The sequence below is a fragment of the Peromyscus californicus genome, unplaced genomic scaffold (assembly GCF_007827085.1).
Source record: "Peromyscus californicus insignis strain IS unplaced genomic scaffold, ASM782708v3 Scaffold_15__1_contigs__length_86483966, whole genome shotgun sequence".
Taxonomy (NCBI): Eukaryota; Metazoa; Chordata; class Mammalia; order Rodentia; family Cricetidae; genus Peromyscus; species Peromyscus californicus.
This window is the reverse complement of record NW_026294447.1, coordinates 40,335,734-40,360,450: the sequence shown is the minus strand read 5'-3', so window position 1 is coordinate 40,360,450 and position 24,717 is coordinate 40,335,734. Positions and strand designations below refer to the sequence as shown.

The 24,717-nt window shown below is 38.7% G+C and overlaps 1 protein-coding gene across 9 annotated transcripts in view; it reads left to right on the top strand.

The window, feature by feature from the left end:
- Cep128 (centrosomal protein 128) overlaps positions 1-22,686 on the top strand; it is a 366,411-nt gene extending 343,725 nt beyond the window's left edge. For 8 of the 9 annotated variants that reach the window (XM_052738688.1, XM_052738684.1, XM_052738687.1 and 5 more), the window contains 4 exons: positions 2,504-2,617; positions 12,879-12,987; positions 16,667-16,721; positions 22,240-22,686. In XM_052738688.1, coding sequence (XP_052594648.1) covers positions 2,504-2,617; positions 12,879-12,987; positions 16,667-16,721; positions 22,240-22,438 — 477 coding nt within the window. In that variant the 3' untranslated portion in view covers positions 22,439-22,686. The remainder of the gene's footprint in view (positions 1-2,503; positions 2,618-12,878; positions 12,988-16,666; positions 16,722-22,239) is intronic. The other variant, XM_052738686.1, reaches the window with a different exon arrangement.
- The last annotated feature ends 2,031 nt before the right edge of the window (positions 22,687-24,717 follow it).

Genomic DNA, 24,717 nt, shown 5'->3' with positions numbered 1-24,717 from the left:
GTTTAGGGTTTATTTTTTCATACATCCCTTTAGGGGATGCAAATGTAAAATATAGCCTTAGCAATTTATAGCTTATTACAGTATCAACACACTAGTTATAAATAAGAAATTAAAACTTAAAGTGATACGGGTTTATGTTGTGAACATGTAGCCTCTTGTTTCAAATTAGCCTTAAAAATTACTAAAAATGTGACTTACATAATACTTAGACTCTCTTTAAATATAGCATATTATTGGATGATACATTTGAGTAGGAAATGTCAGCAAGCAATAGCATGGTTGTGTTGCAATCAATGATATCATGCCGATCTCAAAATATAATGAGTGTTTTTGATGATTCCACAACTGAACTGTTTTTAGTGTGATCCAAGAGTCGGTTGACACATCTCGAAACTAGACAGTTACAGATAAAACAAGTGTTCCTTGTATCCTTTACTAAAGTGTTAATTCTTTCTCACGATGTGAATGTGTATTTACAGTTTAAATCCCCATTGGATGGTTAGGACATCAGCATACAGAACTGTATAGTTTCCCTTCACCCTCATACAAACCTGTGTGGAGAATGTCTTAACAACACAATTACCATTATTATTATTATTATTATTATTATTATTATTATTACTTCCTCTTCTCTCTGTACTGATGTCACCTGGATAAATGAAGGATGGGTGAGAAACAGACGCCCACTGTAGATCAGGATAAGCCTGTGACACCAGACTTGCAGTCACAGCTCACTTGTCCCCTAGTGCTCTTAATGAACAGAATGCTTATGAGTGCACTCCAGAAGCCATGTTCTCTTATCAGAGGGTCTATTATTGTTACTCAAAGTCTGCTGACTGTCTGTAAGCCTGGCTTGCATATGCATAGACTACAATATGAGGATATGTTTATATTGAAGTTTTCTGGGAGAACGTTTTTTTTTCAAGTTCAGAGTTGTATTTTCCAATTCATTAAAAGTGAGCCCTATATTCTGAAAAGGGACATACTTGCTAGCTTTTTTTCTTATCACATGTAGCAAGTATTTTTTATAATTTTTATTGCACTGTGTAGCAAACAGTAACTAAATCCATTACATTTCTTTATATTCAGAGATATTTTTCCTACTTTATATTTGAGGAAATTGAAGTTGTGTAAATTAACTGGGAGTGAGATCTAATTTGTCTCTTATTTTCACTGTTGCCTCCATCCTGAACCCACTCCATATGTTTATGTGTACTCCACAGCCATCTAGACAATTAAAAGTAGCTCATTTAAATCACTCTCATGGGATAATTAAATACAGCCTTAAGTGAAAATACAGAAAGCCTTCATATTATTAAGTATGGATTATATTTACACATGTACACACAAACACATATATCAGGTGCCTAAACTGTCTATAAATCACAGTATGATTTAAACAAGAATTCAAAGACCTAAATGGTTATCTAAGTTCAAGTTCATGCCCCAGATGGTTTAATGTCTCAGGGAATACTTTCTTAATATAACTTGAAGGACATAAATACTGTCATCTGTGTGGGTCCTACTCATGGTACCACCACTAATATCTATGCAAAAATGTCCTTTACAAATGTATTTTCTGATAGTCCCATAGTTATGACTGCATAGAAACTCTATCCTATTTTGATATGCTTGACTTTATTCTTTCTTGAATGTGGCTAGATCCTCCCGTCTTGTCTCCTTCATCTTCTTTTAACCCCATTTTTGAAGAAAAAAAAATGCTTCAGCTCTGTCATTTGTATTTAAACATTGCTTATTTGATAAGGTGAGGAGGGTATGGTACTGAGTTCCAACCCAAATCTGCCACAAATTACCTATCTCTGGCCGAAGCATTTATAACTCCCTGGGCAGCTTTCTTTTCTTTCCTTTGCTTTCCTCATGAAAATGAAAAGGCTGGAATTGGAATTCCAATTCCCCTTCCTCAGGGGAACCACTAATAAAACGAAGGTTCTCTGGGAGTGTTTCAGACTCTCTACCATAGATGATTGTACATACCAAAATTATTTACCTCATTTTCTTCTAAATTGTCCCCAAATATTAAATGTCTTAATAATTGACTAGCAATAGTTAATTGGCGTGTTCCTTCTTTCTACTGAAAATGAAGAGAAGGAAAAAAAAATAGAAGGAAGGTCCTGAACATGTTGCTTTCTTAGTGTATTTGCTCTCTGAGTTTGTATGATTGTGAAGAATAATGAAACACTAAATTAAAAATGTATGCGATCCATTGGCACACAACTCCTTCCCCAGTGGGGCAATTGGTAGTTGTTAGCAGCTGGAAAGGGAGGCTCAGTTGTCTCAGAGAGTATATCACACCCATCTTACCCTGTGGCCAAGTACAGCGTGGCCATTTTCTTCTTTTTCCTTGGTTGCCTATTTTTCTCGTATGTGTCTCTCTAAATGCTGACTACAGTTACTTTTCCATATGTCACTACTTCCTTACTCTAATTTCTAGCACTGATTTTTCTTTCATTCACCAATTTTGAATGCTTTCTTGCTTTTCCAGGATTCCTCCAGTTTATCTGAGAAAACTGATGGCAGATACTCTAAATACAGAATTCACAGAGATTCTCTTCAACAGCGCCGAGATGACATCAAATACAGAATCAAGAGCTTTAAAGTAATGTTCTTTATGTACAGTTTTTGAAGTCTTGGGTCATTAATCATCTTTAAGTCTATAACCTTGTAAGCAGCTGTGACAGTGTGTTAGGGTACTTGGGAAAGAAAGGATTGCACTTGATTCCATTGTTACTATAGCATGTTGTCTGTCTATGGAAATTGATGCCACTGATGAAATCTTGAGCCAGGGAAACCCTGGCCACTTGCTTGGTCAAAGATACTGTAAATGATTGCCCTCCTCCATGTGTAAGACAAGCTGCTTTCAGCACTTACGTCCACTTGAGGTCCAGCATCCTGTGCTATTTAACCTGTAGCCTTGGTATTTATAGTTATTCTCTTAGGTAGGCAAATTCTAGGCTAGGACTTCTGATATGTAAATGTGTAACCAGCACATAGATGCATGAAATCATATTATCATATTGACAAAAGAAGTACCATTCCCTAATCCTGCCCCAATATCCATTGAGGGCAGACAGATGAACCCACTTGGCCCTTGTCTTAGTTAGGGTTTCTATTGCTATGAAGAGATGCCATAGCAACTCTTAGAAAGCATTGAATTGTGGTGGCTTTCTTACAGTTTAGAGGTTCAGTCCATTCTCATCATGGCAAGACATAGTGCTGGAGTGCAGACAGATATGATGCTGGAGAGGTCGCTGCTACATCTTGATCTGCAGGCAACAGGAGGTAGCCTGTCTCACTGGGAGTAGCTTAAGCATAGGAGACCTCAAAGCCAACCCCCACAGTAACACATTTCCTCCAACAAGGCCACAGCTACTCCAACAAAGCCATGCCTCCTAGTAGTGCCATTCACTTTGGGGGCCATTTTCTTTCAAAGCACCACAGCCCTGAAGGATCTTAGTTCAAAACCAAGTATCTTGACTTAAACATCGTGACCTTCTGGTCAGGTAATTTTTGTTGCAGAGGCTATATTATGCATTATAGGATGGCTGGCAACATCCCTAACGTCTCCTCAGCTTAGCATCCCCCTTGGTGCCAGTAGCACAGCTACCCAAATTGTGACATCCAAAAAGGTCTCCAGGCATTTCCAGATAGTCCCTGAAGGGCAAAACTACCACCCCCAACACAAAAACACACACATGAAGAATGTTGCCCCACAGAGAATCCATCTATGTTCAGATGTGTACTTACAATTACAAAAAAAGCAAAAACAAAGTGTCCATTTTACACACATACTAATGAATATTTGTTATACAGTATGTATTCACTTACTGCAGCCAAGTATCATTATTTCTAAGGAGCCGCCTCCCTCCTACTATAATTTGATAGAGTACACAGTGAGTAGAGAGATTGTACTAATTTCTGTAAACCCTTTTAGCATAGTTATACTGCATTGTTGATACCTTCAAAGTGAGGAGAATTTCTCATGATTCTGTTCCTTTTTACCAGTTTTTAAAGTTAGGATTATTAGCTACAGTAGTAACCTTTTGTCTTGTATGACAATTTTTAAATCTTCTTCCAACATTCCTGTATAGTCCCATACATTCTGAATTATTCATTTCTCCTTCAATAGAATTTAATGTGTAGACAATAGGAGCTAGTGATAACTACTGATTATTGAGAGGGTTAGAACAGACTTTTACAGGGATTGCATGTTTTATGTGAAGTTATGCCTACTCCTTACAGCAGCTGTCAGATTGAGATTATTTGTCTCCCTGCGTTACTGAGGAAAGTAAGGTTACAGAGCGGTTAAACAGTTGAATCAGTATTTAACCCTAAGTCTACCTAAGTGCAAAATTCTATGTTCTTGACCACTATGCTATGACTGACTATGTTTGGACTTCGTATGGCTCACAGTCACAAAATCTAGGACTGTATTTTTAATGCTGTTATAAAAGGTTTCTCCAAAAACTACATGACTACATTATTACCGGTTTAACAGAGGTCTGGATGCATATTAAACATTTAAAACATTATTTCCCAATACCACGTGATTTGCTGTCAGGTGACTCTGTGCCGTCTAGTGGTGTCAAACTGCTATAAATCAGTGCAATTTTCATAATAGCATATGGCAAAGGCATGAATGTTTAACATGTGCAGCAAGTAACTGCAAAATTTTATGTAAAATTGGATTTAGAGCTGAAGACGAATCAGACCTGTTTGTGAGATGGGTAAAAACATGGAAATATAAAAAAATAAGCTTGAGAATTTTTGAAATAGATGGTATAAGCGTAGCAGAGCCCCACAGATTCTATTATACAATGGCCATGCTCCTGAATTAATACTCAGTAAACATTTTCACATATTTAGCCATTCTTGTGATGAATATATAGATCATCACCAAATTCAGCAGATGCCTACCCTAAATAATGCAGTAGTCTGACATTTTGTGAGACTATTTTGCCAGTTATGGACACCAATAGTCATTTTTGCAAATAAATTATTTAAAGAGACTGAGAGAAGAGGCCTGTGCTAGTTAAATTTTTGTCAACTTGACACAAGTTAGAATCACTTAAAAAAGGGAAACTTAATTGAGAAAATGCCCATTCTGCCTAGTTTTATGTCAACTTGACACACACTAGGGTCATCACAGAGGAGGGAGCCTCAACTGAGAAAATATCTCCATATGATTGGGCTGTTGGCAAGCCTATAGGGCATTTTCTTTATTAGTGATTGACGGGGGAGGGCCCAGCCCATTGTGGGTGGGGCCATCCCTGGACTAGTGGTCCTGGATTCTTTAAGAAAGCTGCTGAGCAAGCCATGAACAGCAAGCCAATAGGCAGGAATCTTTTGTGGCCTCTGCATCAGCTCCTACCACCAGGTTCCTGCTCTCTTTGAGTTCCTGTCCTGATGTCTTCATTGGTGAAAAGTGAGATGGAAGCATAAGCCAAATAAACCCTGTCCTCCCCAACTCGCTTTGGTCATGGTGTTTCACCACAGCAATAGTAACCCTAACAAAGACAATGCCTGTGGTGCATTTTCTTAATTAGTGATTGGTGTGAGAAGGCCCAGCTCACTATGGGTGGTGCTACCCCTGGCCTGGTAGTCCTGGTGCATATAAGAAAGCAGGCTGAGCAAGCAAGCAAGCAGCACTCCTCCATGGCCTCCACATCATCTCCTGGGTCCAGGTTCCTTTCTTGCTTGAGTTCCTCCCCAAACTTCCATCAGTGACTTTTACCAGGAGGTGTAAGAAGAAAATAAACCCTTTCCTTCCCAAGCTGATTAAATCTAACTAAGACAAAGCCAGTTCTGAAGTGTTATTGGAATACAACCACACTCAGTGGTTATGTATTATCTGGGGCTGCTTTTGTGCTTCACTGTAGGCTTTGGCTGTAGAGTGGAAACTATAGGGCCTGTAAATCCTAAAATATTTACCACAGACCTTCTATGAAAAAAAAAAAGTCTGCCAGTTCCTAACTAGAAAAAGGAAAACTTGACACTCTAGTCTCTCTTCCCTTGCACACTATAAAATGGGTTTTTTTATCAATCAAATATTTCTCAAGGTTTTTGGAAAATCATTCCTCTGTGTATGCTGTATATTGTCTATGTGCCTAGAATATTTTTAGACATACATGACTCAAATTAGTGAGCCTTTGGGGAACTTCTGTTCTAATTAAGCTTATTTACATTTGTTGCTTTTCTGAATTCAGTATTCAATGAACATTAATTTAGATTTTATATATATACACACATATATATATATACATATATATATGTGTGTATATATACATATATATATATCACAGTAGTAGGGCCTCAAAGATTGGCACATCAAGGGAAGAACCAACCCTTATCAATTTAAATCCTTCATATAAATATATATAAATATAAATATAGAATCCTTCATACAAACATATGAACAGTGATGGTGCAGATGAAAAGTTATGGATGCAACAAAGGTGGTCCCAGTCAGCCTCACTGGGGATTTAGGACAAGGCTGTTGAATCTTTAGGAAAAGGTTTGTAATGACAAGGTGCAGGGAAGTGTTTTGTTCATGTCTTAATTTGGAAGAGGTTGTTTACTAGCATTTCATTTGTTGACTCCTGTATTGCTGTTGACTAATAACTGTTGGAAGAGTAGGACCATATTGGCATCTGGCTTCTCTCACATTATTGCTGTCATGTAGAAAGAAATGCAACGTCTTACATGACCACACCACTGCAGGGAAAGAAGTGTGAGCAGGAAGCAGGCAAGTTGGATTCTCATTCCACCCAGGCCCTAGAGCCCCTCTCCTGCTGTCTACCCCTGTGACACCAGCAGGACAAAAAGGATTCGGTTTCTCAAAACCTGTGGGGAATCTGAGCAGCCCAATGTGCACAATTGTAAGAGCATGGTGGAATATAAAAATATGATAATACAGTAGTGTACTAAGCTGACCAAGCTAATTGAACAAAGCCTGATCTCAGTTTATATTTAGAATTCAACTCAAAGCCGAGTCCAACACACTCTCACTGACTCTCTGTAGACAACAGAAGCATTTCATGGCCTCTTTTCCATCCAGCCTAATTGAGTTTCTGTAGGAAATGCAGTCTTCCTCACAGCCCCAGCTGTTTCAAATAGAACAGAATGTCCACAGTGAGCCAGTAACACAGCATCACTAATCTGAATTCACGGAGGAGCGTGGTTTCCCCCAAAAAAAAACCTCGATTTGTTACCTCTATCCATACTAAATATATGGTTTTAATTAACATTGGAATTTTTTGGTAAAACCACAGAAGGCATACCCCCCTTCCATTCTTCCTCTTTCTGAAAAGAAAACCGTGATTTTAACTTACGGTTGAAGAGTTGGTGTGCAGCTTCCATTTGAAGAAGCAGCTGGTTTACAGGATTAGAGGAGCGAGGTGAGGGAAGTGTTGATGATGGCTGTCTTTATGAAGGTAAGGCAGAAGTTGCCCAAGCCCTTGGCTGTGTTTGTTCAGTGTAACCACGTGTGTGATATCAGTCCCTGGCTTGCTCCTGGAAGTCACTTCTCGCTCATTGAATCTCTCTGTAATTTGTTTGTGCCTTGCTCACAGCAATTAATGGCATTCAGCACTTTCTCAAGTCAGCTATTTCTGACTCAAATCTGCAACACTAGCTTCTAAAACCATGCTGTGCACAACTCCTCAGTGAAATTCAAGATTGTAGGCAATGCATGGACATTTCATTTTTGATACTCTAAAATAAATTACCAGTGTAGTATTCATACAGTTTCACAGACATTGGTTGGGAATAGTAGGAGCAACCTTGGAAGAGTGTAAGAGAGCATTAACCCTTGTATCCCTATTATGTCATTTATAGTTACCTTTTCCCATCTTTGATGAGAAACTAAATGTAAATTGCTATGCAAATACATTGCTATGCATCCCTTCAACCCAACCAATTTGTCACACTTTGGAGGGAGCCTTACATAGAGTGTAAAGTAAAAATTTAAGAACATATAGAAAACAATAGTATAAGTAAAAGTACATGTGGTAGTTTAAGAAATGCCCTTTGTTGTATGGCATGGTATTTTAGCACAGGCACTCTCTGCCTCACTTTTGACCCCAGAATAAAGACCAAGCATACATGATAAATTGATGATTGTATTCTAGGTTCAGTGTAGACATCTAGCAAAAGTCTAATTGCCATTTTTTTCCAATATTACTTGGGTGAAACATCCCAAACTTAGTTTGGAAATCAAATCATGTGGAAATATGAATCATTTTATTCCTTTAACATCATCTGGACTTACATGTTTCCATTGTTTACATGTTTAACTTCTTGATTTCATCTTGTTTTTTTTTTAAGCTAAACAGATTTTTTTTGAAAAGTTCAAATTGAACTAGGATTTTTTTTATTACTCTGAAAACAGTTATTGATCAGAAGTGATAACTCAACTAAATATATTAACTTTTTATCCCACTATAGTGTTATGCTACATACCCTAGTTCCTTTGGTGTAGAATATAAAATTTTATACAACTAGGTGTCAATAATGAAATAATTATGTTTGCTAATACTGATAGAAAACTTCCTGAAGAGCCATCAAATGGTCTTATCTAGCATAGTCTTGCACCGTCTTTTCTTGTTTTTTTTTTTTAATTAGTTCTTTGAGAATTGCATACAATGTACTTTGATCATATCCAGCCTCCCACCCCAATCCTCCCAGATCGACCCACCCTTCCCTACTCACCCAATTTGGTGTCCTCTCTCCTTTTTATTTTTAAACTCATTAATCCCAGTTTGTAAAACAGTATTTTCATGAGTCTGTAACTCTAGTGATGAATTTGTGTGAGGTTTATAGCATTGTTGAATCAGTTTAGATTTCCTATAGAAAAGATGGTTTGCGTAGCTGGTAGTTCTTCTGTTCACATTGGTTCAGATGATAAAGTATTAGTGGGGAGAGGACTTAGAGGTGATCTGGTACAATGCCTTAAGGAAAGCTGCTCCGGATGGCTGATACTTGTAATTCCAGCACTCACAAGACTGTGGCAGTAGAATTGTAAGTTAAAAGCAACTTAGGCTCTGTAGACTTTCTCAACAAAGAAAAAGAGAAAAGAACGGAAAAAGAACCTGCAGCTGTAAGAATAGCAACCTCCTATGTGCCAACATCCACAGTGAGCAAATTTTAGTTTCAGTTTATATCATCATATATTGCTATTATCCTCTTCCTACAGGTAACAGTGGGATAAATGGTGGAGGACTGTGAGTGGGGCTGCTGGTGAAAATTAAAGCCCCACCCTGGTGATTGAACTCAGAACTAGCAGAGGTACAAATTGAGATATGAAGCGCAGACTTTAGGGGAATATCCAGCTTGAACTTCCCGAAAGAATGAAGTTTCCTGAGGAAGAAGTTAACTTCTCTGGAACACTGATGGAATACCAACTGTTCATAGTGGAATGGACATAGAGAGAGTGTGTAGTATTTGATGAAAGAAGTTTAGGAAAACTTTCCTGCCACAGATCCAGAAATACATGCATTTATTTTCCTTTTCTCCAAGGGAAGAGATTGATTAAAAAAAAAAAAACTTTAAAATTAAATGCATCACTTATAAACTTTGAACTAAGAGTGTTCCTCAGAGGGAAGTATTTGGTGTGCATTGTTAAATATCAATCTAGATATCACTTTAGCAGAGGAGCTCAGGCAAGTTGGAACAGCTTTTAAGAAACCAATTACAATGTGAGTTATGAAAGAGAAGTGGAAGAAGCCCAGGGAAAATACTAGAAAATGCAAGTTCTTTCATCCATTGAATTTTTGCAGAGAGTTCTGGCTAACTGGGTTATTCAGACTTAAGACAGCAATAAAAACAGGGCCTTGTTTTAAGGATAAAAGAATTGTTAAAAAGCAGAAGCTGGGATTATTAACATTGCAAAGAATCTTCCTTTTTAATAAGTATTTTCTTCTTGGTACTAAAGTGCTTGATTACATAATAGATAGGAATTAAAAAGAAGCATTGAATTTTTGATGACCTTGTAAAATATATTTAAATTGAGATTCCACAGATTAAATAGAAATATAGGAGCACAGGAGCAATATAGGAAAATAAAGTACTCTTTTCATGCTCTAGTATGTTGATTATTCAAAGGGATTAGGAAAAAGTTTTCTTTCATAAATCAGTTTGACTAGTTAATTTTGCTGGTCCTGTTTCAAGATGATATGGAAAATTTGGACAATTTTTTAAAGATTTTATTTTATTTCTTTAAGTGTGTGTGTGTGTGTGTGTGTGTGTGTGTGTGTGTGTGTGTGTGTGTGTGTGTGTGTAAGTGCCTGTGAAGGTCAGAAGAGGGTGCCAACCCCCTGAATCTGAAGTTACAGAGGGTTGTGAGCCACCTGATGTAGGCACAGAGAATTAAATTTACATCTGAACTCTTACCAGCTGGGTCATCTCTTTAGGTCCCTCTGACAGCATTTTGAAGACATGAAATGTTAAAAGATGTAGTTAAACCTCCGTTCTTCTCATATGTTCTCATATGACGCTCCACCCGAGCGTCAGAACGTAAGGAGCAATGACTACCAACAGAACTACAAACAACAGCAGGCTTCTGATTAGAAACATTATCATTTTTTCTCATCATAATGCTATTAGCAGAAGAATCAATGAAGACTAGAGTGCACCATTAACTGACAACAGCTAACGGACACTTTCAGAACAGGGCTCCAGCAGCAGCTAAAGTATACACTGAACATTCTCCAAAGTAGACTATATTCTGGGTGATAAAAATCATTGCAAAAATTTTAAGATGATTAAAATATAAAGATTATCCACAGTGGGGACATTAAATGTCATACTTGTAACTAACTCATGTTGAAAGAAGCAAACCAGATGAGGCTAAAACTATTTAACTGTATTAAAATAAAAACAGCCTTTTGAATTTTGTGGTATCAACAACTTCAATGAAACTGAAAAATATACCATCCAGCAGTTTCACTTCTAGGAAATTCAAGTATGAACAAGCCTTTTTGTAGCAATGCATCTGTCCCATGACTTGCTTGTAGTAGGAAAACAATCCTGACTTAACCTTAAGGGTGGATAATAGAGAGTGTAAATTAAACTATGATATATAAATATAAAGATGATGATGACACTGATGATTATGGTGATAGTGATGATGGAGAAAGTACTCTCACATACAGTAATTTTAGGAAAAGTACGAGGTTGGTGGAGATGTGTAATAGAGCCTATGCTCTATTACATATATTATACATAATTCATATGCAATGACTTGAATGAGAGGGGAGCAAGGATCCATTTATATAAGTGTTTATAAGTGTGTGTGCATATACTTTTTATTTTGACCTTTATTTACATTTATGTATAGTATATGTGGTCCAAAAAAAGAAAAGAAAAGAAACCTGAGTAAGGTCCAGAAACGGAAACGGCAGTGAATTCTTCAGGTAGTCCTGTTCCATGAGGCCTTTCTGCATGAAGAACTGTATTTGAGACATCTCCTTAGACCACCTCACTCACAGTTGTTTGATGTGGAATCTTTGGCAACATTCTTGATTCTTCTCTCCAGACATCAGTTGTCTTTAGCCAGTCTTTTTCCCCCCCTGTGTGTTTTAGATGATGGTCCCACCTTATTGTCATCCTTCGATTTACAAAATTTTTGTTGTCTTCCAATGATATTTAAGAAATTTAATATTGGAAGAGCAAGATGGCTCAATAGGTTGAGACCTTTGTGTTCAGGTCTAACAATAGGAGTCCAATCCCCAGATTCCACAAAGATAGAAGATGAATACCAACTCCAGAGATTTTTCTTCCAATCTCTATAAACACAGCATCAAATGTTTGGACCTGTGTGTGCACATGCAAATTAATTTAAAAAATAAAATCCTCAAGTCATAAATGTAGCCTCTGCCCAATCATAGACTTCACTGTAAAGACTTCCCCAGGTTCAGAATGCTGTAACCACAAGGTGCTCTTCCACTTCCTCAGCTTTTTCTGAGTCACTCCATCCTCCCTGCTTTCCCATGGCTTTTCACCTGGTGTCTTCATTGATCTATACTCAAATAGTTCCTTGAACATCTCCTCCAAGGGGCCTACTTCAATTCCATCTTCTTCTCTCTGTTATTTACTGTTCTTAGAGTATTTATCATGATTCTAATTACACCATGTTTCATGTAGTTTATTTGTTTAATGAATGCCTTTATCCTTTGGAAACCCAAAAGTTTCCTGATCATATTCCCAATATCTTATTTGTTCCTGGCTCAGCACATAGTACATTCTACCCCCAATTATTGTTGAATTAATGGGGGCGGGGAGTAAAGACCATAGTAAATAATTTTAGAAGAATCATAAAAATTGCAATTTTACTACTTATTTAAGTATATCAAAGTACCTATTTTTAATCTATTTGAATAGTGATAAAGTTGACATCTAATAGTTAAGGACAGCATATTTATGCAGCATATGAAGACAGGGACCCATTATGTATATTTTTAGTTAGATATTTGTTGGATGTGTAAGATTATGTTAATATAAACATACAGAAAGCTGTCTGATAAAATGCATTTTAAACATCAAATTGTTTTATTGACTCACTATTTCCACCTAAGAATTTGTCATAAGGAGTAGACCTAAATACAGAAAAGTTTGCATATTTAAAGGTATTTCTGTCAGTGTTGCTTATGGGTACAATCTAAATGCCAAGGAGTAAAGCATAGTGTGCCCACTGGATAGTGTTTGAGTAACACTTATTTTCTGCAATGATTATCATCAGTAACCTCTGCATATGTTATGTAGCTTATATATTACAGTCCAGTTTCACAGTCAGTACATTTACATGACTCTCTTTCCATGTATTTTGTCATCATGGAACTGAAGTGAGGTGCTTTCTTTCTCAGGACGACAGACCCTTTTCTGAAGGGTCCCACTCTCATGGCCTAGATCACTCATCCTCTTGGCAAGATCGCAGTTTCTTCCTGTCTAGTCCACGGTATTCACACTTCAACTGTAAGTAATAAAAGTCTTTTACCAGTTATTAAATTGGATTTTTTTAAAAGTACAACTCATGGGGAAATTAAAGTTTAAGGCCAGTAATATTCATGGTAAAGTTTAAGAAATTTTTCATTATGAATTATTAAAAAAAAAAGTCCCCCAAGAGCACCTCTGATGGTACCCAACTCACTGAAGAACATGAATTCCTTTTTAGACTTCAAACTTTTTAAAGAAAACTTAAAGTAAATCATCCAAAGTAAACATGTCAATTAAACCAATTTTCTTTTTTTTTTCTTTTTTTTTTCCGAGACAGGGTTTCTCTGTGTATTTTTGGTGCCTGTCCTGGATCTTTCTCTGTAGACCAGGCTGGCCTTGCACTCACAGAGATCCACCTGGCTCTGCCTCCCAAGTGCTGGGATTAAAGGTTTGCACCACCATCGCCCGGCCAATTAAACCAATTTTTGGTTTAAAGATTATTAACTATAGATGAGCAGATAAAGAAAGTTATTTTGTAATAAAGTAGAAATCATCAAAAGAGGAAGACTTTTGCATATAACTATTCAGAAATATTTCTTTGTACAAAGAGTAAGAATATATACATGACCACACACTGAATTTCACTGTTTACACCTGTGCCAACAGTAAAATGTCGTGGATCCAGTTATCCGATGCATTCCCTCCTCTTCCCTTTCTTCAGCGGGCCTCTTCCACAGGGTTCAGCATCTATGCATCATACTTTAAAAGCACATAGTGCTGTGCTTTTAAAAGTGTTTTCTGTTTTAAACACCCAGAACTCAATACAAATTTTTTAATAAATCTTAGAATAACAAATATATATATATATGTATGTATATATATTTATAAATTAAAGGACTTTTTATTTACTGACTTTTTTTATCCCCTCTACCATAGACTGAACTCAATGAAAATATGTGTGATGCTGGCTTTGCTCACCATTGTTTCCTTAGCCCTCCACATAATTCTTGGCACATATTAAAAGCCCAATTAATATTCAATTAAATTAGGTAAATGAATATACAAGTCCTTTTTTGAAGTCTACTTTTATCTAAGCCATCGGGATTCAAATATTATTTAATAGATTCTAATTTGCATAATAATTTAGTTCTTCAATTTATCATGGGCCTGGAGGGTTATACATTAAATTTGATAATTCTGTCATTTAAAATAGCTAGCCTGCTATAAAATAATATATCAAAATAAGTCTTAAAGAAGTAGGTCAAATCCAAAGGTGATACCTCTCATTTTTGCTTATTTATATTCATGGATTCATTTAATAAATATTTATCAGTTTCTGACAAACGGTTTGGTTTTTGTTATATCATGATTATTTTATTCCAAAAGCTAAGCATTTTCTCTTTCCCATCTTAATCATTTTTACCAAGTGATTTTGTATCTGTGTAAACCCTCTGCTTTTCTGAGGTTGCATCCACTCTTCAATACAGATTTCATCTCAAGTTGGATATAGTGTCACAGAATCTGGTGTGTATACATGCCAGAATTTGTGTCTTTCATATTAAGTAATACAAAAATTTCCTCAGGTTACATGGACCAGGAAGCCACCTAAAACATTAGAAGTCTGGCCTGCTGGTACACTGAAAAGCCTGGAGATAGCAGAGCCATTTTTCTACTGCTACTTAATTTTGCTTCAATAGCTCCTAAAAGGAAGTGGTTAGAAAATGTGAAGTGGGAAATATCAAGGTTGTTGGAATTATATTTACTATTAATAATAGATATTCAAAGAGACAACATTTAACTTTTGATTGTACCATCTTGTAACCAGCCTTGATCATTTTTCTAATTAAGATATATTCCTTATAAGCAGACATTGTGTTCAAATGTAGTGGTTGAAAAGTAAATAAAATTAATAGGTACAGGAAAAGTTATCATTGTAACATAGTCTAAATGAAGAAATACTTGTCACTGCTTATATCATAGGATGTAAAAATTTTAATTAAATTCCTCCATTGATTAATAGAGCCTTATGTTTTACTCTTTTTATTGACAAGGTTGTATTTATGATTTTCTTGCCAAGGTTATCCCCATCTTCTCAATACTTTTCAAAATTTAGTTTACACTGTCTGGATACTTGTGTTTTTGTAGCAGACTAATTCCACTTAGAGAAACCATCCTCTCACCTCTCCTTCTACTGAACCCCCAAATTCAGAAATGCCGCGCCCAGCAGAGGGAAGAGCAGAACTGGTGTCGAATGAGGTCATTAGAGGAGCTGTCCTCAGACACTGAAGCCACCGACTGGGAAGAGGGAATGCAGGGCAAAGGGTCTCAGGATTAGAAAATACTCTTGACATGAAGAGGAAAGAAACCAGACAAGTGGGAAGTCAAATCTGGGAAAACACGAAGTAAAATAATTGGGGCTGGAGGAAGAACGGGACAATAGAGAAAATGGGGGTTTTAGAAAACCGAGGACTGGCAAGATGGTCCGAGTGGTTCAAGGCACTTGCCTCTAGTCCTGATGACCTGAGTTCAGTCCCTGGAACTCATGTGATGAGGAAGACCAGCTCCTGCAAGTTGGCCTCTGACCTCTACGTGCATACTGGTAGCACACATGTTGTATATCCCCTTCTCCCTCCCACACAAATAAATTTAATAAAAAATGTTTTGATCAATTCAGGAGGGACAGCAAGATGGTTAGACAGGTAAGCATTCTTGCTTCAAGCCTGATATCCTGAGTTCAATCCCTCGGGCCCACATGATGAACAGAAAGAACAGATGTTCATAAGTTGTTGTCCACTGACCTCCACATGTGTACCATGATATGCGTGTAACTACAAACACGTTCCCTCTCTCTCTCTCTCTCTCTCTCTCTCTCTCTCTCTCTCTCTCTCTCTCTCTCTCCCTCCCTCCCTCCCTCCCTCCCTCCCTCCCTCCCTCCCTCCCTCTCTCTCTCTCTCTCTCTCTCTCTCTCTCTCTCTCTCTCTCTCTCTCTCTCTCTCACACACACACACACACACACACTCAAATAAATGTAATTTACAAATTTAAAATTCAGAGAAGGGCTGGAGAGATGGCTCAGTGGTTAAGAGTACTGGCTATTCTTCCAGATGACCTGGGTTTCAGTTCCCAGCATCCACACTGTGGCCCACAACTGTCTATAACTCTAGTTCCAGGGGATCCAAGTATCTTGTTCTGGCCTCTGCAGCACCAGGTGTACACACGGTGCACAGACATATATGTAGACACAACAATAGTGAACATCAAATAAAATACTAAAACACACTTTTCAAACTCAGTTCAAAATAGACAAGACATGGCTCACAGATGTGGAGGTTAGGGAGAGCAAGGAAAGCGTGCAGGCCAAGAGTCAAAGGACTTGTCCAAGGAGCCTGTGATGCATCAGGCCCCCAGACGCTTTCTCGGGCCCTTGTTCCCTCGCCCCTTGGTTCTGTGGAAATTCGTCCAGGCGAGGGAGGGAAATGTCTTTGATCTTTGTGTCCCTGAATGGAATCTTCCATTGACACATGATCGAGGCTTTGGCTGACTATTAAATTCTAAGTTTGGCCAGCTACAAAATTCCAGGTTGGAAATGATTTTCCTTATGAGGGCGTTGAAAAAAATGTCTCCCAATCCAAGATTGCTGTTGAAAATCATAGATATTTTACTCCTATCTTTTGAAGTAATCTTCTGGCTTCTCCACCCCCTTCCCTTCGGTATCCAGCTTCCCTTTCCACGCCTGCCTGGGAAACTTGGAGGAGCTCTGCTCTTGAATCCCAGTGAGTTTGTGGTTTTGTGTCATTCACTCTTCTATCTTCTGGGTTGGGGAACCTTTAAATAGGCACTCATTTTTTTCCTTTTATTGAAAATGGTTTTTCTAACACAATATATCCTGATTATGGTTTCCCCTCCCTCTACTCCTCCAAGCTCCTTCCCATCTCCCCTCCCTTTACCCCCATTTCTGTCTCTCATTAGAAGAAAAAAAAACAGGCTTCTGTGGGATAATAATAAAATGAAATGAATATTGTAAGATAAAACAAAAACTAACACATCAGAATTGGACAAACCAAACCAACAGAAGGAAAACAGCCCAAAAGAAGGTCACAAGAAGCACAGACCCACTCATTCACACACTCAGGAATCCTCTAAAACACCGAACTGGAAGTGATAATGTAAGAGCGGAGGACCTGGTACAGATCTGAAAAGGCCCTGTGCATGCTGCCTCAGTCTCTGTGAGTTCATATGACCTTTGATCCTTTTGATTTCGAAGGCCGCCTTTTCTTCTTTTCCTCTTTCTTTCTCCATTCCCTCTGGCTCTTATGCATGGTTCCCTGACCCCTGAGGGGAGGAATTTGATCGAGACATCCCACTTAGGGCTGAGTGTTCCAAGGTCTCTCACTCTCTGCATTATGTCTGGCTGTGGATCTCTATCCTTTGTTCTCATCTGCTTCCCTGGCCTGAGTCAGCACTCAGAGTCTTTTTTTTTTTTTATTTAAACATAATTTTTTATTGATACTTTGGGAATTTCACATCAGGCACCCCAATCCCACTCATTTCCCAGTTCCTCTGTATCCAAAGATATATTCATCTTTGTAGCACCCCCCACCCCCGCAAAGGAAACCTTTAAAAGAAATAAAAAAAAAATAAAAATAAATAATCAAATAAGAATATTTAATAAAAAACAAACAAAAACAAAAAACCCAAAAGACCAAAAAATACAAAAGCAAGCAAACAAACAAACAAAAGACCCGGAGAGTTGTCCCTGCCCCTCACCAGCTGTAGCACTCTGGAGAGTGACCCCTGCACCTGGCCTGGGCAGCATATAGAGCTGGCCCTGAAAGTGTAGGTGTGGAGAGCTGACCCTGAGGGTGTGAAAGAAGGAGGACCAGTCCCACCCCTTGTTCCTTGTTGCAAGGGGTGAACTAGCCAGGGCAGTGCCAGCTCACCTTGGTCATGAGGACAGGGGAGAGCTGGCAGGCTGACCAACGTTGCAACTACCCAGGCCCAGAACTAGAGTTGGCCCCCCATCATCCACCCCATCTATAATCTGCTGGAACATGTGAAGGGGCTGGTCCTGCAGACCCAAAGCTGCAGGACCTCCACAACACAAGGCAACAACAGGATAACTAAGAGGAGTCCCAGTGAGGGCCCAGCATCGCTAGTATGGCAGAAACCAGAGGCCTCAAACCAGACCAATGACTCTTTGAAATGAACACTTGCAAGTAAAGATACATGGATAAAAGAGTAAATTGTGTGACTCACTGTGTCATACTATAGCTTCCATGATGAGATTTTTCTTTCTTTTTTTTCTCTTAAATTTTATTTTATCTTATGGTGGGGGGAGTTTCCAAGGGCAGAGAGCATATAAGTAGGGATGGGGAGATGAATGGGATCGAGATACATGCTGTGAAAGACACAGAGTATGAATTTTTTAAAAAGTAAAATAAATAAATGAACGAAAAAAAGAACACTTCCCTCCTCCATCTTTCCTACCTCTCCATCTGTTCTTCATTCAACTTAGTGACATTGTGAGCTTCAATGTGTCACGAAGTATACACTTTTGTCCAGACAGCTTTATTTGCAAATGTTCATTGTGTAATGTGTTGTTGGTTGGGTTCCAGACCTCTGGCTTCTGATACACCATCAATACTGGACCCTTACTGAAACTCCAACAGGGTACCCTGCTGCTGCCCTGAATAGTGGAGATCCTGTGGCTATGATTCCACAGGGCCAGTCCCTTCATGCACTCCAGCAGTCATAGATGGGGTAGACATTGGGGAGTGCCAGCTCAAAGCCCTGGATGTGTGCCTAGGTGGTAGCCGGGTTGACCTGGTCAGTCCAGGTCACTGTGATCATCCCGCTCAGGTGAGGGATAAAGCCAGCTCTTCCACAATCACTCTTAATAAATCTTCTCATACTAAAAAGGGATTCTATTGAGAAAATTCTTTGGAAACAAATAACAGGCTATTGGATGCAACTGAAGACTTAGGGGAAAAAAAAACCTCCCAAAGGAAATGTGGAAGAGTTAATTGAGCTATTAGAAGCAAATAGTCATAGAGGAAAATGCATATAAAAATTTAGATATAAGTCAATTAATAAACTCAGGGAGAAAAAGAAGACAAGAAACATTGTCACAATCTACCTATTAGGTGTCTTGTGAGCTGTGTTTATTTACATGGTCATAAAATATAAACACAGTATTGACATAACTGAAATTTCAGAAATAGCTCTTTTGGAAGGATGGGTGTGAAGAAGTGGGTGGGTGTGGATAATGTCTAAAAATGATAAATCAAAAAATAGCATTTTAGACAGTTTTTTTTATATAAATGGAGCAAAGACAGAAGAAGTTTAGAGAGTTGCTTGTGGTTGACTCTGGAGGATCACAAGTGGAAGACTCCTGGTGTTCTCTACAATACTTTGAAACTGATGTATAGATGTACGCTTTAGTTAGACATGAGTCGTATAAAGACAAATGCTACCACAAAAACCTCAGTTTTTATATCTAACCAGCAAATGTCCAATTTTCTTATTAACTTCTAAATTGAGTGTAAAATCTGGCTTTGGAGTTCTGAACCATTTCAACCTGTGTGGAAACTTGGCGAAGAGATGACTACAGCCCTGTAGACGTGGATGGACATTACTTTCTGGGTCCACAGAACAGGCACTTCTTGCTTGTGATGGAATATGAACTGCATGAGGCCCCTTTTGTCCGTGCCATGGAGGCCAAGGCGTTCATTTTGCCTACGTAGGGGCTCTGTCAAACTGTGACCAAACCAAGCACAGAAACATGGACCATGGAAAAAACAAAGGAAATGGGAAAACACTGCATAATTTGTGGTCTCTAAAATGCTCCAGCATTAATGAAAGTTTGTTTAAGAAGTGATTTATGTCAGCTTTGTGTAGTTCAGGTCAATTCATGAAAAGGTAGATTCCCTCTGCCAGGAAGAAGGGAAGAAATGTATAAATTGTAAGTTTATATTGCCATTGGAAATAAGAACACAGAAATCCATTATTAAAAGCACGCTCACTAGCAAATTTATCCTGGCTGGCTGGAAGCTGTGGCCCTGAGTCAGGATCCTCTTTTAGAAGACTGGTTCCATTACCTTCAGCCTGTAGACAGTGGGGGCTTAGTCAGGAGAGCGTCACAATGTCGGCCTTGGGGACCACACCGTCATCTTCACTTTTTATAAGTGGCGACTGGCCACTGGTCTCCATGTGTAGCTCCTTTGAGATGAAAAGGCACACGACCCCAGGGCAGGTCCTTCTCAAGGCTGAGACTAGTCTAGACTTGAATGAGGTCTATAGCACTCTGGTGACTTCTAGAACTCTCCAGCCTTTTGAGGACTAACAGGCTTAATTTCTGTGGAATTAGTGTTTCCAAACCAAATTTTTAAAATATAAACATAGATTGCAAATTGTCTGTAAATCTTGAACTGCCCTAAAAAGTAGATTTAAAAAAAAATAAATGAGTGGACCCTAAGAAAAGGACTGATGATGTTTTTGCAATAGGGGCAGAACAGTATCGAGAATTATTATAGAATGTAGAGGGTGAGTTACAGATTATCTTCTAACTTGATACTTTCAGAAAAGCAGTTTGTTAAAAGTTGCCATAAAAAAAACTATTTCACCTCTCACCTCAGTTTCTATTGCTTAGGACAAGAAAACTTAGCACTATTGGTTTGTATTTCGAAGGACAGTTTATGGGAGGTTTTACATCTTTTGGATGAAAAGTAGTTTGTCTACAGAATAACAGAAAAAAATTATTATATTAATGGTTCAAGGTCTGCCTGGTTACTGTGAAGAGCTCCCTTTGTAACTAATCTATCCTACAGGATCAAATGCCAATAAGATTTAGAAATAAGCATGTTGGGGGTGTTGATAACATGAGAATGATGGTTTCTTGTCCATCCAAGGATTATTTATTCCATGGAAGCATAAGATAGCTGCCTCTTTTATTTGCTTATTTTTTGAAAGTAGGCTTTGGTTTTGTATGTTCACCAATTAAGTGCTAAATATTTTTAAATGATTGAGCTCTGATTATTACAATTTTACAAAGGGCTTTCTAGTTGCTCTCTGGAAAGCATCTAAAAAGTTTGTAATTGGCTATCTCTTTAAAAATCTTAGTATGTTCACTTGCATCAACTTGAGTGGATTTTATACAGGCTTTTAGATCAGTTTTGGAGGAGGCGGGTAATAAAGAGGACAGACAAGGTCATCTCTTCTCACGGAAGAAACAAGCAGTGAACCAATAAGGATGAATGGTGCTCCAAAGGAGAGTGGTGGAGGGAACCCAGGACAGGAACACTGCTTGAAGGGAGTGATCCTGAGACACATCCCTGGGAAAGCTACATTTGACCTTAAACTCGAATAGTGAAAAAGAGCCATCAGAGTTGAAATTGGGGTGGGAAGAGAAATCCTTGTACCAGGAGCAGAATGTTCAAAAGCTCTGAGAAAAGGGGGAATGGTCTGCCAGGATGAAAAAAATACAGGGAGAGGATGAGAGGAGTGGCCACTGGCAGGTACCTAGATTTCATTCTAATTTTACCAGAAGAAGCATAAAGGTAGAGAGGCTGCCTAGAAGCAGAGTGCATTGGGGTTTACTTTTTAGGAATGATCATGACTAAGGAGCAAGAAAAAAGTAGACCGAGGAAATGGCAGCCTGAACCTAGGAGACGGTAGTAGTGTGGGAGGAAGATTCAGGTGAGTTTTTGGAGACAGAATCATGAGGACTCACTCTTAGATGAAAGTGATGAGTCAGACAGACAAAAGCAGCCTCTGGGAACCTGTGTGGCTTGGGCATGTTGGTTTTAAGACAGAATGTTATTATAACATATATTATATTGTTGGTTTCTAAGATTAGTGGATGAGCAGGGATGGAGGGGAAAGATCACATGAACCGTGAGATTCTGGCCTCAAGCTTTGAAGAGAGATAAGAAAAACAGGAAAGCTCAATTCTGGATCGATTGCTTAGTAGCCCAGAGGGTGTAACAGGGGATTCCATGAAGAGAGACCTTCAAAATGTCCCCCCTGTAAAGTCTTTGTGCTTGTGTCATTGTATTCTGAAGAGGCACACATCTTCCACTCTCAGATACAAATTTAAAAATCCAATCTTAAAATCAGTCATGTTTTTGAAAAAAATATACTGATTTTATTTATGCTACAGGTCTCTTAGTCCATGTAAAGTTCAATTATAGAAAACTAGATTAAATACGATGCTTAATTAACTAATTTCTACAAGATTAGTTTTTTTGGCCCAAGTTTTATATTCACATTGGTTTATTTTTCTCTTTCCTCTAGCCTTGCCAGCATTTACCAAAAGAACCATTGCCCAAGATCCAGCTTCAATCAAGGAAGATGCCGCAAGTTTACCAGTGAATGGAACAAATCCACAGTCCAAAAAAGGAGGAATATGAGAGCAAAAAATACAAAATATAATTCACAACTTTACTTTATAATACCCTATGGTTCTTTTTGCCCTTTGGCTCGAATTATCTAAAGAACATCATGTGGCTTTGGCTCCCTGGAACTGCCCAGCATTGACTATCACGGCTTTACAGTCAGTCTTTGTAAGTTTAGCCAGTGGAAGTAATATCAACTTATGAAACGATACACAGCTCACTTAGAGGCAACTCATACCGGCAGAGAAAGCGGTCATTTTTGCTTTGTATTTTCCCAGTGTCACACTTTTCCAACCCAACCTCGAATTTATAATTGATGCCTTTCAAAAATGACTGGCTGGAAGGAAGGGGGAAAAAAAAAAGTTCCCTCCAGGCGAAGGTTTAGAGTCGGGAGCATTTGGACACGAGTGATTTTTAAATATTTTCTCCCTAATCAGTTCTCACGTGTTTGTAACATGGCATGGAGATGCCTGTGTAATAATTAGACTGCCTTTTAAATGCTTGTCACCACTCATCTGTTATGTCAGCAGTCTATTACTACATGTAGTATCTTAAAACTATTCCAATGATCATTTTTAATTGCAAAAGAATTTATAAATGATAGCTGAATCGTAGATCACTGTAAAGAATTCACAGCACCATCTATTTATTTGTCTTCTTGTGGCCAAATGTCCTACTGTGACCACTGCGGTCATACCCTGGGATCATCTTTGGTTTGCTCTGACTCAAATCCCAGCACCGCTCCCCTGTGACAGTGGGGGTTCACTCTGCAAGAGTCCCTGTATACTTTGGGACTACCTGGCTGCTTTTTACATCCCAGCGTTTTCAACATCAAGGGTGTTTGTAAAACCTTACCGCCTTTCCGTGTGTTCATCTACCAGTGAAGAAAATTTTATATTCCAATGCTAAAGAATGGTCATCATCCAGGAAGTGAGTCCCACTGGGCCATGGTGGGAAGCCTCTGCACAGATACAGGAACAATAAAGCAATCCTTTGTAATGTACATTGCATGTTGTGTCTGTTAAAACACACACGTGTTTATTACACTTCTGCACATTTCATAAAAGTGCTGTATTTTCACCCAAAATATGTTTTTACTGATTTACCATAACACTTGAAGGTGTAGAAGAAATGAGCCTTCCCTTTTTGTGAACATGAATGTAGGTCTTACAACAGGACTTGGAACTGTTTCCCATCAAAGAATTTTCACATGCTGCATAAGCTCTGAGACCACTTACCCAGTGCAACCTCCTTTTTTTTTTTTTTTTTCAGAGCTGAGGACGAACCCAGGGACTTGCACTTGCTAGGCAAGCAACTCAACCACTGAGCTAAATCCCCAACCCCCAGCCGCCTCTTCTTGAGGAGCTTCATGTAGGTGTGCCTGTCTCAAAAGCACGTCTGGTGTTATAATATACATGGGGAGGGGGAAATGTGTTTCGGCCAGCTAGAAATAAATCTGAGCTTCACGGCTTCGGTTTTGTCTTCCCTATCCCCAGAAGGTCTCAGTGTCCCTAAGGAGGAACTCATTGGAAGAAGTAGCTCACTGTCATCCACTGTGACCTATAGCATCTAGGATAAGATGTTCGGGCTCTGAGAAATTAGTATTTGTACTGATTTTTGACTAGCACTCTATTTTTAACAATATTTTTTAATCTTTGGAAGGCCCATATGTTTCTACAGCAAACATTGGTTATATCTCTCTCCCACTACCTCTCTCACAATCCCCCTAGTGGTCCCTACTTCCTAGTTTCATATCCTACGTATGCAAGTAGGTGTGTGACCATCTGCTGAGCATGAGCAGCTTACCAGTGGCCACATCTCAAAGGAGAACAATCCTCCCTCCCTCAGGAGCTATCAGTTGCCAATTGCTCCTCAAATAGGAATGGGGCCTCTAGGCCCCTCCCTCATCTGTGCTGTACTTTTGACTGTCGTGATCGTCTACAGTTCTTGTTCAGGTCAACAGAGCTGCTATGAGTTGGTGCATACGCATACATGTCAAGAAGTCAGCATTTTACTGCACTGTCCCCCCCCCCCCCCGAACCAGCTCTTTCTGGCATTCTTTCTGTGTTCCTTCCTGTGCAAAGTCCCCTGAACCTTGGATGGTGGGACCCTGAGACAGCTCAGCACTCAGAATTATTTCTCCTGTATGCTTTGACCAGTTATGAGTCTCTTTATTAACCACTATGCACTGCAAAGAAGGAAAAAAAAGGGGGGGTGAGGGTTCTCTGACCAAATTTAGGAGAAGCATAAATCCATGGGTATGAACATAAATATTTAGGATGCAATTTGAGAATGTGACTATTTACAAAGTAACAACAGTGGGTTCACCCTAAGACCTATGACCTCCCCAGCCATATATATATAATCAGGTGTGAAA